At 47.4% G+C, this 13,143-nt stretch overlaps 1 protein-coding gene and 1 pseudogene across 2 annotated transcripts in view; one reads left to right on the top strand and one right to left on the bottom strand.

Annotated features, from left to right (window-relative positions):
* Npas2 (neuronal PAS domain protein 2) overlaps nt 1-13,143 on the top strand; it is a 169,539-nt gene that overhangs the window by 83,182 nt on the left and 73,214 nt on the right. For both annotated transcript variants that reach the window (XM_011238452.3, NM_008719.2), the window contains exon 3: nt 10,585-10,733. In XM_011238452.3, coding sequence (XP_011236754.1) covers nt 10,585-10,733 — 149 coding nt within the window. The remainder of the gene's footprint in view (nt 1-10,584; nt 10,734-13,143) is intronic.
* Gm17904 (predicted gene, 17904) lies at nt 1,694-4,145 on the bottom strand (annotated as a pseudogene).

A 13,143-nucleotide genomic window follows, 5' to 3' on the forward strand; every position in this document is an offset into this window, starting at 1 on the left:
GTAGATGGCTATTGCGAAGGTTTGTATATGCTTGGCCCAGGGAGTGGCACTATTAGGAGCTGTGGCCTTGTTGAAGTAGGTGGAACTCTCAGCTCCTCCTGCACCATGCCTATCTGGATGCTGCCATGTTCATACTTCGATGATAATGGACTGAACCTCTGAACCTGTAAGCCAGCCCTAATTAAATGTTGTCCTTATAAGAGTTGTCTTGGTCATGGTGCCTGTTCACAGCAGTAAAACCCTAAGAGAGCTAGGTATCCAGGGCCATCACAATCTCCCTCCTGTGTACTGTACAGTGGCATGCTGCATGTGAGTATTTATTATCTAAGATTACAGATGTTCATCACCTTACAGTGGGGTCACATTCTGTAAACTCTGCTAAGGTGGAAATCCCGGAAGTTGTAATGCCTGCAGCATGCCAGGCCAACAGAACATCTCAGCTTGGCCATGTAGGATGTTGTATTCCATCAGTCGCTTCTCGTGGCTGACAGAACTGTGGTTCACAGTTGTATCATAACCTAGGATCTTGCCACCCATCACTAGCTGGGAAAAGGTTGAAATCCAAAGCTCATAGTTTAGCTTCTAGTGAGTGTGTGTCGCCCTCACACCAGTGTAAGGGGAAAGCCACGTCAGGTTATCAGATGTTGGGGGTCATCTGTGTAGTTGTAGGGAGCAGAACAGAGCTTGCCAGATTGTAGGTGGGGGGGGTGGATGAGAGTTTGGGATCAAACCCTCCCATACTGACTATGTACCGAAGTATACAAAAAGGTCTCTTCTTAGATGTTACCTTTAAGATTGCAAGTTTAAAAGAATTCTAACAGCAGTGTTACCTTACTGTGGTGGTGCAAATAAAAATGGTCATCAGAGGCCCATTTATTTGGATGCTTAGTCACAAGGCAGTGGAACTCTTGAATGAGATTAGAAGGATTCAGAAGGGTGACCATGTTGGAGGAAGTGTGTCACTGGAGGTGGGCTTTGAGGTTTTTTAAAAAACAAACAAACAAACAAACAAACAAAACACTTACCTGTGTTGTTTAAGAGTTTCTCTCTTTCAGCACGTGGATCAGGACGTAGCTCTCAGCTATTGCTCTAGGATCACACCTGTCCCCATATTCCCCGCCATGATGATGATGGACTAAACTTCTGAAACTGTAAGCCAGCCCCAGTTAAACGCTTTCTTTTATAAGAGTTGCTGTGGCCATGGTGTCTCTTCGTGGCAATGGAACATTGACTAGGACACTTACCTAGACAGAGGAGACTGGACAGAGAGAGACTACTTCATCTAGAAACCCCTGAAACTCTCAGGTTTCAGACTGAGAGCCCCACGGCAGGTGTTAGGGTTGACACCAGAAAATAACAGAGACACTGGTGTGGTCTTTGCAGAGTGCCTCTGCAATCCTCCTCGCGTCATGCCGAATTTCTCCTGCCTTTTCCAGGTCTTCTCACCAGTTTCTACTCTAATACCCAGCACCTTGTCTCAGACTCATCCATACGTTCTGCCAAGATGGCTGGATCTCATTTTATGGCTTGGAGGATACCCAAAACTAGTTATACACATGGAAATAGCGGTACAAGGGACAGAGTCAGGTTTGGTCTGGATGGGATGAGGCCAGGCTGCTAAACTGTTACCTAAGCTCTCTGGTCCAGACATCCATCGAGCAAGCCCAAGTTGAAACCACAGATTCCTCCCTCCCTTTTGCAGAAATACTAGTATACCAGTCTGTAGTTCTTCTCATGCACTGAGCTTTATCTGGAATGTGGGCAGGTTCTTCTCTAAGGCCTTGGCCAGCAGTGTGGCACACCTCTGGCAGATGGGGCAGATTCTGGAACCCTGCCTCATATGACTTCATGCATTCTTCAAAGAAACCACGATGGGGAAACTCGGAGGCAGGAATACCGTAAGTCGCCATAAGGAAGCTGGAGCATGGCCTTCATGATGCCAGAGGCAGTGGTATCAGGCTCAGTGGAGATGGCTGGAGGTATGGGGCTCCAACCGGGCTAGATCACCATAGACTCTTCTTCCTTCGCCCTTCCTCTGTCTGTCAGGCGTCTGAAACTCCAGAGGTGGCTTTATCAACCAAACATCATCCATCACTGATTTTCTCCACCCAGTGGTTGTGGATATGTCATTAGACTTCACCTTCCATGGTCCCATACTCCCACCACCTCCGTGGCTCTGGCAAGGTCTGTATACCACTCTCTGGTCACACCCACCTCCACAGGTACCCTTTATGTTTCTGAACTCTTTTAAGCCTGCCTGGTCCTCTTCCCCTGAAGGCCCTTGGAGTTAAGGAGTAAAGACAGTGATGGTCTGCACTAAAGGAGTAGGCCAGGATACCGTCTTGACGGAAGGATTTTTAGGTTTGAGAGAGGGGTACCTCGGGTGGCTGGATCAGCCTGAAGGTACTGGCTCTGGGTTGGGGTATCCATGCAGAAGGCTTGGGAGCACAGCCAGGAGCCTTTGCTGGTTGTTGTGGGAGCTTGGATAGAATGGATTCTCCTCAGAACATTCTTAGTCACTGTCAGTAGAGGGGTGGCAGAATGCAGAGGTATCCACACAAGAGTTCTTTAGCGGGAGGTCTGGTGGTCATGTCAAAAGGGTATGAGCTTGGGAGTGGCTGCGCATGGCCTTCAGCACCTCCTGATGTTGGCAGATTTTCTCCAACAGCTGCTTCTGTTTCCTTCCCTGTTTGGGAGTCCTTTGGACTGTCTCCAAGGGGGGGTCCTCTCTTTCTGCTCAGAGGCCTCACCCTGGTCCTGCCTGGGATGGTGGTTCCTGGAGCAAACCCAGGTACCAGGGCAAACTTATCCATCAGAACTCAGCCAGAAGATGAGAGTCATCCACCCCAGACACAATCGCAATGAGCGGCGGTCAGGGTTTCCATAACCCTCTGGTATTTGCATTACAGCTCACCAGGTGGGTGCTGCTTCATTCCACTTAGCCAAGAAGTAGCCAGACTCATCCCAGAGCCTGATGACTTCATCCCATAATGCACCAGGTGCTACCCCATTGCCTGAAGCAGGTCACCAACTCTCCTTGGCATCAGCAAAAGCCTGCTTATGCTGTGTGTGACGCTCTGAGGCCAGATAAGGCACATCAGAGACCTCAACAACCTGCCATGTGCTATGCTGTTCTCCAGCTGTGAGCTCTCTTTCTTGTACATCTTGATGAAGTGACTACAGTTGGAGTAAATGTGCCTTCTAGGTCCTGATCTTCAATATGGACCCCTGAAACAAAATCAGTTCCTCTGGCTTTTAGGGGTTAATCACTTGGCCCCCTTGACTCTTCTCTTGATATTAGCTTTTCTGCACAGGGCAACAGCCACAACATCACCCTGGAGTTCTGTGTGAGGTCTCCCACTCATACAAACTTCTAATGCCTAGCTGGGTGCCTAGTGGCTTTTTCTTCATCAATCTGTGACAACATTTACATTGCTTTCTTCCATTCACATCTGTCTTGGTCTTGAGATGACCTAACAAGTACTTAAACAATGTAGACAAACGTAGTACTAGTCTAATGTAAAGACCACCCTGGTCTTTACATTATAACTGTGGGTGTGTCTGAGATCTGAAGACCTGTCTCAGGCCTGGCAATAGGCACGGGAGTGCTAGTCTGGCTTAGTGCCCTCTGTAAAGGTCTTGGCCATCTGGATATCTTTTGGATTGGAGGCTCCGTTCTGTGTTATCCATAAGCCTAAATTTAAAAATAATCAGCAGTGTTCTCTGGAACAGAAATCTCTTCGTCCTGTCAGCCAGCCCAGTGTTGCTGCCACACCGCTTGTGGCCCTGGAAGCCCTAGATTCTCGGGCTGTGGAATCAAAAGCTAATCGCTGCTATTTTCAGGAAGCCTCATGACTTCTTCCTCAGTGTATGAGACTGAATGTTTAAAGATGAACTTTGCCTCGGCGGCTAACGCCTCTGACGGGTTCCTGTGTCCGAACATTCCAGGTAGGCAATGGGACTGACTTCATCAATACCTTCTTCTTCATGGCTAATCTGAAATGGGGAGAAGCTGGGCATGGTGTTTCCCTTCTTGGTGAAGATGGTAAAAATCCTTCCCAGTATGCATTGAACCTGAATTTAAAGCCATTCCTGTACTGCCCAAGCTGGGTAGACTCAGGTGTACATTTGCCTGGATTCCCAAACACGGGCAACAACCAGGACATACTCAACTCTCCCATAAATATAAATCTGCCTTGGAGTCACATGTGAAACCTTGTTTACCTTTTCGCCTCTTCCTCATTGCGCGACAGGGTGATGATATTTCCTGTTTCGAAGTGCTACAGTCTGGGGAGCCCTTTTCTCTTTCATCTCAGAAGCTTAAGAGGACTCTTGCCTTGTTACCACAAAATGCCTGGCAGTAGAGTCTTTAAGAAAAGGGTCCTTTTGCTTATGCTCCCCGAAGTCTGAGGGCATGATGGTAACATTGGCTTCCAGTAAGGACTTTATGGTAGGGTGAGTGAGTGAGTTCACATGAAAGAGAAGGGGGAGGGGCGGGAAAGCAGAGGGGAGAGAGAGACAGAGAGATATGATGATGAGAGAGCAAGACATGAAACAAGAGTAAATTAAGAAAACAAACTTGCTTCCTAACAACCTACTTAGTCTTAATCTTTTCCCAGGGTGAAAAACTAATAGTCTCTTATTAGTCCCCACCTCCTCAGAGTGCCACCACCTCTCCAAACTATCATATCAAGGCTCTTGTTATTAAGTGTTCTCAATCCGGAGCTCAGGACGAGCGAAGCGTTCGTTGCCTTGGTTCCTCTGGCTCGTTGCCAAGGCAGGACCCAGCAGTTCTGAAGGGACCTTGAGCCTCTGACTGGAAACAGACCCCTTGCTATTTGTGTCTCCATTTCCATGTCTAAGGAGCCACAGTGTGACTGGCCACTGACTTTCAGGGCAGGGAAAGACCATCCTAACTGTTTGAAGGAGATCAGGGAAATGCTAGCTGAACACCAACACCAATCATATTGACCGCAGCAACGGAAAGGCTACTCCTTGAGGCCCTGGGGCTGGCGTCCGACTCTGTTCTCCATTTTCTATGCTGTCCTGTCTCTAAGGGGAAAAGACTTGTGAGACGCTGTTTTCTGTAGAGTGTGGGTTTCATTCCTGTGGTATGAATGAAAACTAAGCCATCAGCATTAGTCACACTTGACTCTGGGCTCCCAGAATACTGGGTATGTGGCTTCTTAGAAGATGATGCCACGTGACTTGGGGAAGCTACAGCAAGGGGCAGGAGTGATGTCTAAGCCAGCCTGCATTGCAGCTGTCCCACTGTGTAATGGTGATAAGTCACATGGTCTCTTTCAGTGCTTTGGCTTCTTCACCTGGAAAACATATAAGAATGGTACCTACCTCATAGGACCATTGAAAGGATGAGAAAAGCAACATGGCCGGGTGCCACTTACTGACAGAAACAGACTCCCAGAAATGAATTATATGGTGATTTCTGTCTCTGCAAGCATCATAGACTATACCATACAAACTCAGATGACATGTCCTACTGCACACCCAGGCTAGTGTTGGAGGGGGGGGGGCTGCCTGTCTGTGTATCTGTGTGTATGTGTGTATGTGTGTGTGTAGTATATTTCTGTGTGTGTCTGTGTGTATGAATGTGTTTGTGCATGTATCTGTGCATGTGTGTGTGTGTGTGTGTGTGTGTGTGTGTGTGTGTGATATTCTACTACCCTTGGGACTACAATAAACAAAAAATATGAGGTGGAATCAAGCACAGGAGAAAATGATGTCATCAAGAAACTCCACAGAGTGTGAAGCTGTTGCTACTGACGTAACATGTGCACTGTTGTCTGTCAGCACACTCAGTAGTGGGGGTGTGAGCCTCCATGATCATTTACAATGTAGTGAGTACACAAGCCGATGACATCGCCAATTATGGTTTTCACCAGTATTAGTTCCTACACATGGTTATATGTGCTGTGCTTGTAGATGATTGAGTGCTCAGTAGGTGTGTTAACACCAGTGCACAGTAGGTGTGTCAACAACCAGTGTTGTCATACTCACACGAGTAATGCATTGAACTGTGATGTAAGATCAAAGCAACCATGATTTTCCTACTCTGTTAAGCTCTTACGTGCCCACGTTGAGTGTGTCTATTGTTCATGGAAACATTATGCAGCATGCAGCTGTATGTAAGGAACTACATAGAACCTCCTAGTCAGTATCCTGCAGATGAGGCCTAGGCAACCTTACTCAAACTCCCCAAGATGTCCGATGGACATTTTACAAAAGGTATCCTGGGAGCTGCATTCAAAAATCAAAGACTGCGGTTCCTAAGGATGTGTGTTAACACAGAGACCTGTGCTGTGTCCTCCTATCTGCTGTCTCCTCTCTGTCTGTCTCTCTCTCACACACACACTCTCTTTCTCTGGATCCCTCTACCCATCCCACCCCCAGTAAGATGACACAATTGTTTATAAAGGCAGAATTGAATAAACGCCCTCCTAAAGAAGACACATGAATGACATAAAGCATACAGAAAGATGTTCAGTGTCACCAGAAAAAGGCAAACACAAGCCACAATCAAATCATCCAACAGTGGTAGAAACTTGACACTCCCAAGTATTGGCAAAGATGGGGGCAAGCGGGAATCTCATCTGTTCCCGATAGAGATGGGAAACAGCTGGAGCCAACTTCACGTGGCAATATTGTGGTGTCTCGGTTAACGCATGTCTACCAAGTGACTCAGCAGCTCTGTGCTTCTGCATTGGCCCAAGAGAGTGAATCTTAAAGTCTTGTATGTTTCTGCTACATTGGGGTGTGGGGCTAGGGGACGTGTGTGTGTGTGTGTGTGTGTGTGTGTGTGTGTGTGTGTGTGTGTGTGTGTCTGTGTGTGTGTGTGTTTGCTTGTCCACCCGTCTGCCTGCCTGCCTGCCTGCCTGCCTGCCTGCCTGTCTGGGATTATTTTGTTTTGGTGTTTTGCTATGAAACCCAGGCTGGCCTGAAACTTATCCATCTGAGTGTCCCGAGTACTGGCATTACAGATGCACACTGCTATGCCCAGACAGTGTTCTTTGATTATTATTTTATTATTATTATTGTGTGATGATTTTTATATGCTTGGCCTAGGGAGCAGCACTATTAGATGTGGCCCTGTTGGAGTAGGTGTGGCCTTGTTGGAGTAGGTATGTCATTGTAGGTGTGACCTTTAAGACCCTCGTCCTAGCAGCCTGGAAGTGAGTGTTCCACTAGCATCCTTCAGATGAAGATGTAAAACTCTCAGCTCCTCCTGCACCATGCCTGCCTGGATGCTACCATGTTCATACCTTGATGATAATGGACTGAACCTCTGAAACTGTAAGCCAGCCCCAATTAAATGTTGTCCTTATAAGAGTTTCCTTGGCCATGGTGTCTGCTCACAGCAGTAAAACGCTAAGACGGATTGCATGTATTATTACAGCATACTATGTGAGTATGTACATGCATGAGGCCAGAGGACAGCTTGTGGGAGTCAGCTCTTCCACTCCATCATATGGGTCTTGGGAATCAACCTCGGCTTACCAGGCTTGGCAGCAAGGTCTTTACTCACTGAGCCACCTCCCTACTCCCAGTTCATAATTCACCCAAACTGGAGATATCCGAAAGGTGATATGGCTATACAATGGAATACCTGTGAGCTGAAGGTAGAACTGTCAATCTGCACGCCGATGTGGTGAAGTCTCAAAAGCTGTTGCAAATGAAGGTCCAAGACTTTTAGAATTCCATTTATGGGAAATTCAAGAAAATGCCAAACTGAGTGGCTGCGCTTGGGAGAAAACAAAAACAAGAGGCTTGGAAAAATCCCCTAAGACGAAGCTGCTGTCTCTCTTGTGTTGGTTTCAGTCAACAATTATAAAAAGTCACCAAACAGCGTACTTTAAATGCATATATTTCATGGCATGCAAATGTGATGCCTTTCAAAATTCCAGAGGCCAAGTGTCCCGGTGTCATCCGACCTGTTGTTCCAGATTCTTAGCATGAGCGGTGCTCATTACTGGAAACAAGGTCATCCCAGGCTCTTGGCTTTCTCTCGCCTCAGAGCTGCAGATCCAGCTGACATTGACCGATTTCCAGGGTGCACCACAGTGCATCCCAGGCGGAGGCCAACGGAAACAAGCTTGTGTTCCTGTCACTAATGATAAGAGCCTCTATCGGATCCTTCGCCAGGCCACGCTCATCGTCATTACACCCATTGAAGACAAGAGCGGAGCAATGACGAGCCGAGTGTTATCGGCTCGCAAATCATTTATAACAGCAAACTAGGACAAGAGCAGGGCTTTTTTTGGCTGAGGAGGTTGTGTGTCACTCTTTAAAATCTAGGCTAAAAAATGATTTATAATACAGAGTCAGCCAGTCAGAAAATGAAAAGCATTCCTTTTTTCTATCTCATGCATTTGAACACTGGGCCTTTTACCCTGAGCTAGCAGTGAAGGGGCCTCCATATCTCAGTCTGTGACAAGAAGAAAAGTGTGGCCTGGTCAGAAATGAGACCTCTACGGGAATCCCTTAATCCAAAACCCAAGAGCAGGAGAGAAGGAGGGAGGCGTTGGAAGAACAAAAGGTCTCTTAGAAAAGCTGAGGAGATTGTGCAGTGGAGATGAGCTTCGGAGAATTGCTTAGATCTGGTCAGGGAATAACCCTACCAGAGACAGAACCAGGGTAACTGGTCTATGAGTGGCTGTTGATGTGTTGTAGATACTTGAAGCAAACAGCAACTGTGGTGGTGTCTATGTAGGGTGTGTTCTTTTGTTTCTGGGGGACTACTTGGGGGAACGTTGGTACTGATAACTTGTACAGTTGAATACCTGCCCCAAGAGAGGTAAGCCACTGTCCACCAGAAACTTCTGTCCTGGCCACACACTGACCAATCAATAGCCTAGGAACTGTGACTCTCCAGGTGCCTGGACCAGCAGGCAGACCATGTGTACATGGTTTCTGTGCCCATCAGCTGGCTCTCTGTAAAAAGTTCATTGTGGGTATACTTGGGAGGAGGGATAGGGCAGCTTTCCTGGCCATGGGTCACCCCAGAATAGGTTGCTGGCAGTTTTCTATTCCTTTTATGTGCATGGCTATTGATCACGCATATCTCTGTGCACTGCTAAAGTTCCTAGTACCCACAGAGGCCAGGAGAGGGTATCAGATCTCCTGGGACTGGAGTTACAACTGGTTGTGAGTTGCTGTGTAGGTGCTGGAAATCCAAACTGGATGCACTGGAAGAAGAGCCAGTGCTCTGAAGTGTTGAGCCTTCTCTCTAGTGCCACACTGGATTGCTGATGAAGGGACTCTCGGATGTCACCGGGATCAAGGCTCCATAGCTGGGCTGCTTCCTGAGAATTTGCGGGGTGCATCTCTCTATCACGTGTTCCTTATTCCTCTTGTTAGGCCAGTGCCAATGACCAGATCCCCTCTTCTAATCCCTTCAAAGTCTGAGAATCCTCAAAGGTCCCAACCTGAGCAGCCTAGCTCTCATCTCTTCTACAGACAGCCAGTGTGGAATGTCCTTATGAAAGTAGGCTTCATCTTGGAGAGCAATTTAAGGATCACAGAATACCTGAGTGAGAGATATGAAGATTTCCCTTACAGTTCCTGTCCCGCATACACACAGATCTCCCTGCTGTACGTGACCCACTTAGTGATATGCCCATCAGTTACAGTTGATGAGACTCCTTGGCATGTCATGATCTCCTCTGTTAACATTGTGGTTCCCTCTTGGTGTTGCATATGGCAGAAGTGTGTGGCATGTGCCTGCCATGCTGGACTCAGCCACAGTGATGTCACTGCCCTCAATACTCTCTGTGCTGTGCCCATACATCCCTTTCTATGAGCCATGGTGACCCATGGTTGCTTTACCATTTCTGTAGCTTCTCCTTTTCCAGAATGTCATATAGTTGGGGTTCACACAGTACCAGGCTATAGCACACTGGTTTCTTCAACTTAGTGATGTACCTCTGAGTTACTCTCCTGTCTTGTTGAGTAGTGAGTGTTCTGTTTTTCCGTGCTCACAGCTGCCTGACAAATAGGACAGCATCAGTGTCTGTCATATGTCACCCTAGATCTGCACGGCTCACAGGTTGTGCTGAGACATCGTCACCTCACTCACAGGATGATGGCTCTTGGGGCAAGGGCCAGGACATATGTATGACTGAGTGGCACAGCCAGGAACCCCCACCACGCCGCATGGGTGGCATAAGGCTGAATGCCCTGGACTGGAGGAAATAGGGTTGAAGCCTCACCAGGGACTCTGAGGATAAATCTAGGTAAACAGCGTGCAATTTTCTTCCTGGAGCTTAAAGCTCTACAAAGTTAGAGAGGCGGTGTCTGGCAATGGCGCTAAGCTATGTAAGGTTTTGTATGTGAGTCAGACCTTGCTTATTATTAATGCTGTCTGTCTCTGTGGCCAAAAGTCTAGCAAAACATGTTTCTTGCCCCATTACTCAGCTCCAAAATGTGGCCAACGTTACCTCCACGAGAGACTTTTTGGATCTGGTGCTCTCCGTAGAAAACACCCTGAGAGAGAAGGAACCTCTGCGGCATGACAAAGCCTTCGTGACGTGGAGTGTTCTAGTTAACCTGTGCCTTGTGTGTTCCCAGAGCCTCTCGAAATAAGTCTGAGAAGAAGCGTCGGGACCAGTTCAATGTTCTCATCAAAGAGCTCAGCTCCATGCTCCCTGGTAACACTCGGAAAATGGACAAAACCACCGTGCTGGAGAAGGTCATCGGATTCTTGCAGAAACACAATGGTAAAGGCCGTGCGCTCGTGCTTCTTGGCATCTCTGTCCCGCCCTACCCTTCCTGCAGGTGATGAGTCCATCAGGCAGGCAATCCCCATGAGCCCACCATTAGGAAGGTCACCCTCATCCCTCATGGGCTCTCCTCCAAAGGCTCTGGACATGCCCCAAAAGCCCCATGCCTAGCAGGTTGGGGGGAAGACAGCTATTCCCCAAAAATGCTTTATCAGCCTTAGGAGGGCCTCAAGAGCCCACAGCCTGCACAAGTGGCATTCACCATGAGTTTGTCATTGTCATAATCCCCTGGAACTCATCCAGGACCTGCCCCTCTCTGTCTTTCCCCAAATGTGACATCTGTTCTGACTACACACTTGAAGCTGTGTGTCCATGGGGATTTTAGTCAGCTGAAATCATGCAGGTCACTCATGGCCCTCCTCCCCTGTCACTGGCAGATTCTGTCCTGTCACTTGACATTACCACGTGACGCTATCCAGGAATGCATGTCTTCCGCAGACTGTATTCCTCCCCACCCCCCACCCCCCCCCCCGGTGCTTTTTTTCCCTGTATGCAGATCTCACACTTAGGGTGCCACTGGCTTTGAACAGTATCCAAGTGCAACAGTGACAAAAATAAATAGTCTGGGGAAGGGCAGGAGAGATAGCTCAGTGGTTAAGAGCACTGACTGCTTTTCCAGAGGTTCTGAGTTCAATTTCCAGCAACTACATGGTGGCTTGCAACCATAATAGGATCCGATGCCCTCTTCCCGTGTGTCTGAAGACAGCTACAGTATACTCATATACATAAAATAAATAACTAAATCTTTTTTTTTAAGAGTCTGGGGAAGACCACACAAGCAGAGTTGCAATAGTCATCACTGTGATCATTTAATCAGAGTGCTTTTATTTCCTAAGTAACGTTTTAGCCAAGTGAAATAGCAGGTGGTTTGATTGCCAAGATATTTTGTGCAAATTACTCAAACTAGGTCAGTGCCACAGAAGCAGGACAGCTGTTAAATAGGGCAGCTGGAATCAAGTTCATCGGCCTGACATTTATGTTGCTCTTGGTCCACTGTGGAGTTACCAAATTCTCTAATCTGGCCCAGGAAGGCCAGATCCACAGCACTGCTGCTTCCTGACACCAGGAGCACCTACCTCTCCAGCCTTCCCTTTTCACAAGCCGAGGAGGCCTGCCTTCCTGCCTTCCTGCTTTCCTGCCCCACCTGCCTACATACAGTCAGAGTATCTGCAGACTCACACAGGTTTCTGAGAATCCCCATTTGGAAGAAGGGGAAAGCTCCATAGCAAATTTCATGCAGAAAATTTCATTTTGATGCTTGCACCAAAATGTGGCTTAAAGCAAATATATATATATATATATGTATATATATATATTAAAAAACAATATAGCCACTTTACATGTCTCCCGAGTACAGGTGAACCCCACAGGCGCGGGCAACAGAGTGGAATGGTGAGTTGCTTTCTGCGTTACTGCAGGGTTCCCAGAAAGCCACCATTCCTGTCATTGCCTCTAGACTTCACAACAGCACCTTACTCAGAGTCCTGTGGGGTAGAAACTTGGGAGGTTAATCAACCTGAATCAGACAGCCAGGAAGGCATTGACTTTAAATCCAGCAGCCTGTCTATGGAGCCCTGATCTTAAGTCACCTTCTACTGTTCTCTCAGTCATGTAATGGATGGGGCTCCATGGATCTGTCATGGCTGCACTGTAGCTCTGAGTTAGTGTATCCACTCAGACTATTGCTTCTCAGCCTTGGCTGCCCATGAGAACCACCTAAGGAGCTAGGATAAAACCACTCCATGGATGGATATACCAGAATCTTTGGGAGTGGCTCCCCAAAAGTGTGCTAGAGTCTGTTTATGCCAGCTCAAAAAAAAAGAGTCCTAATTTGTCAGTGTATGCACTTATGCATGTGTGCATATGTGTGCAGGCATGCATGTGTGTGTGCATGTATGTGCATCATGTATAGGCCAGAGAACAATCTCAGGTCTCATTATTCAGATTCTTTGCATCTTTTTTGCAGACAGAGTCCCTCAGTGGCCTGGAACTTGCCAAGTAAGCTAGGCAGGCTGAGCAATAAAGCCTAGGGATGGATCTGGGCCTGGCTCCCCAGTGCTGGGATCACAAACACACACCATCATGCCCAATTTGTGTGTGTGTGTGTGTGTGTGTGTGTGTGTGTGTGTGTGTGTATGAATACTGAGGGTAAAACTCTGGTCCTTGTACTTGTACAGTGAGAATAAGTTAGAGTTAGAGTGAGAACAAGTTGGTTAGAGTTTCTGTTGCTATGACAAAGCACCATCACATAAAAGCAAGTCGGGCAAGAAAGATTTTACGCTTCCACAACATTGTTCATCATTGAAGGAAGTCTGGACAAGAACTCAAGTGGGACTGGAACTTGGAG

Source organism: Mus musculus, chromosome 1 (assembly GCF_000001635.26).
Source record: "Mus musculus strain C57BL/6J chromosome 1, GRCm38.p6 C57BL/6J".
Lineage (NCBI taxonomy): Eukaryota > Metazoa > Chordata > Mammalia > Rodentia > Muridae > Mus > Mus musculus.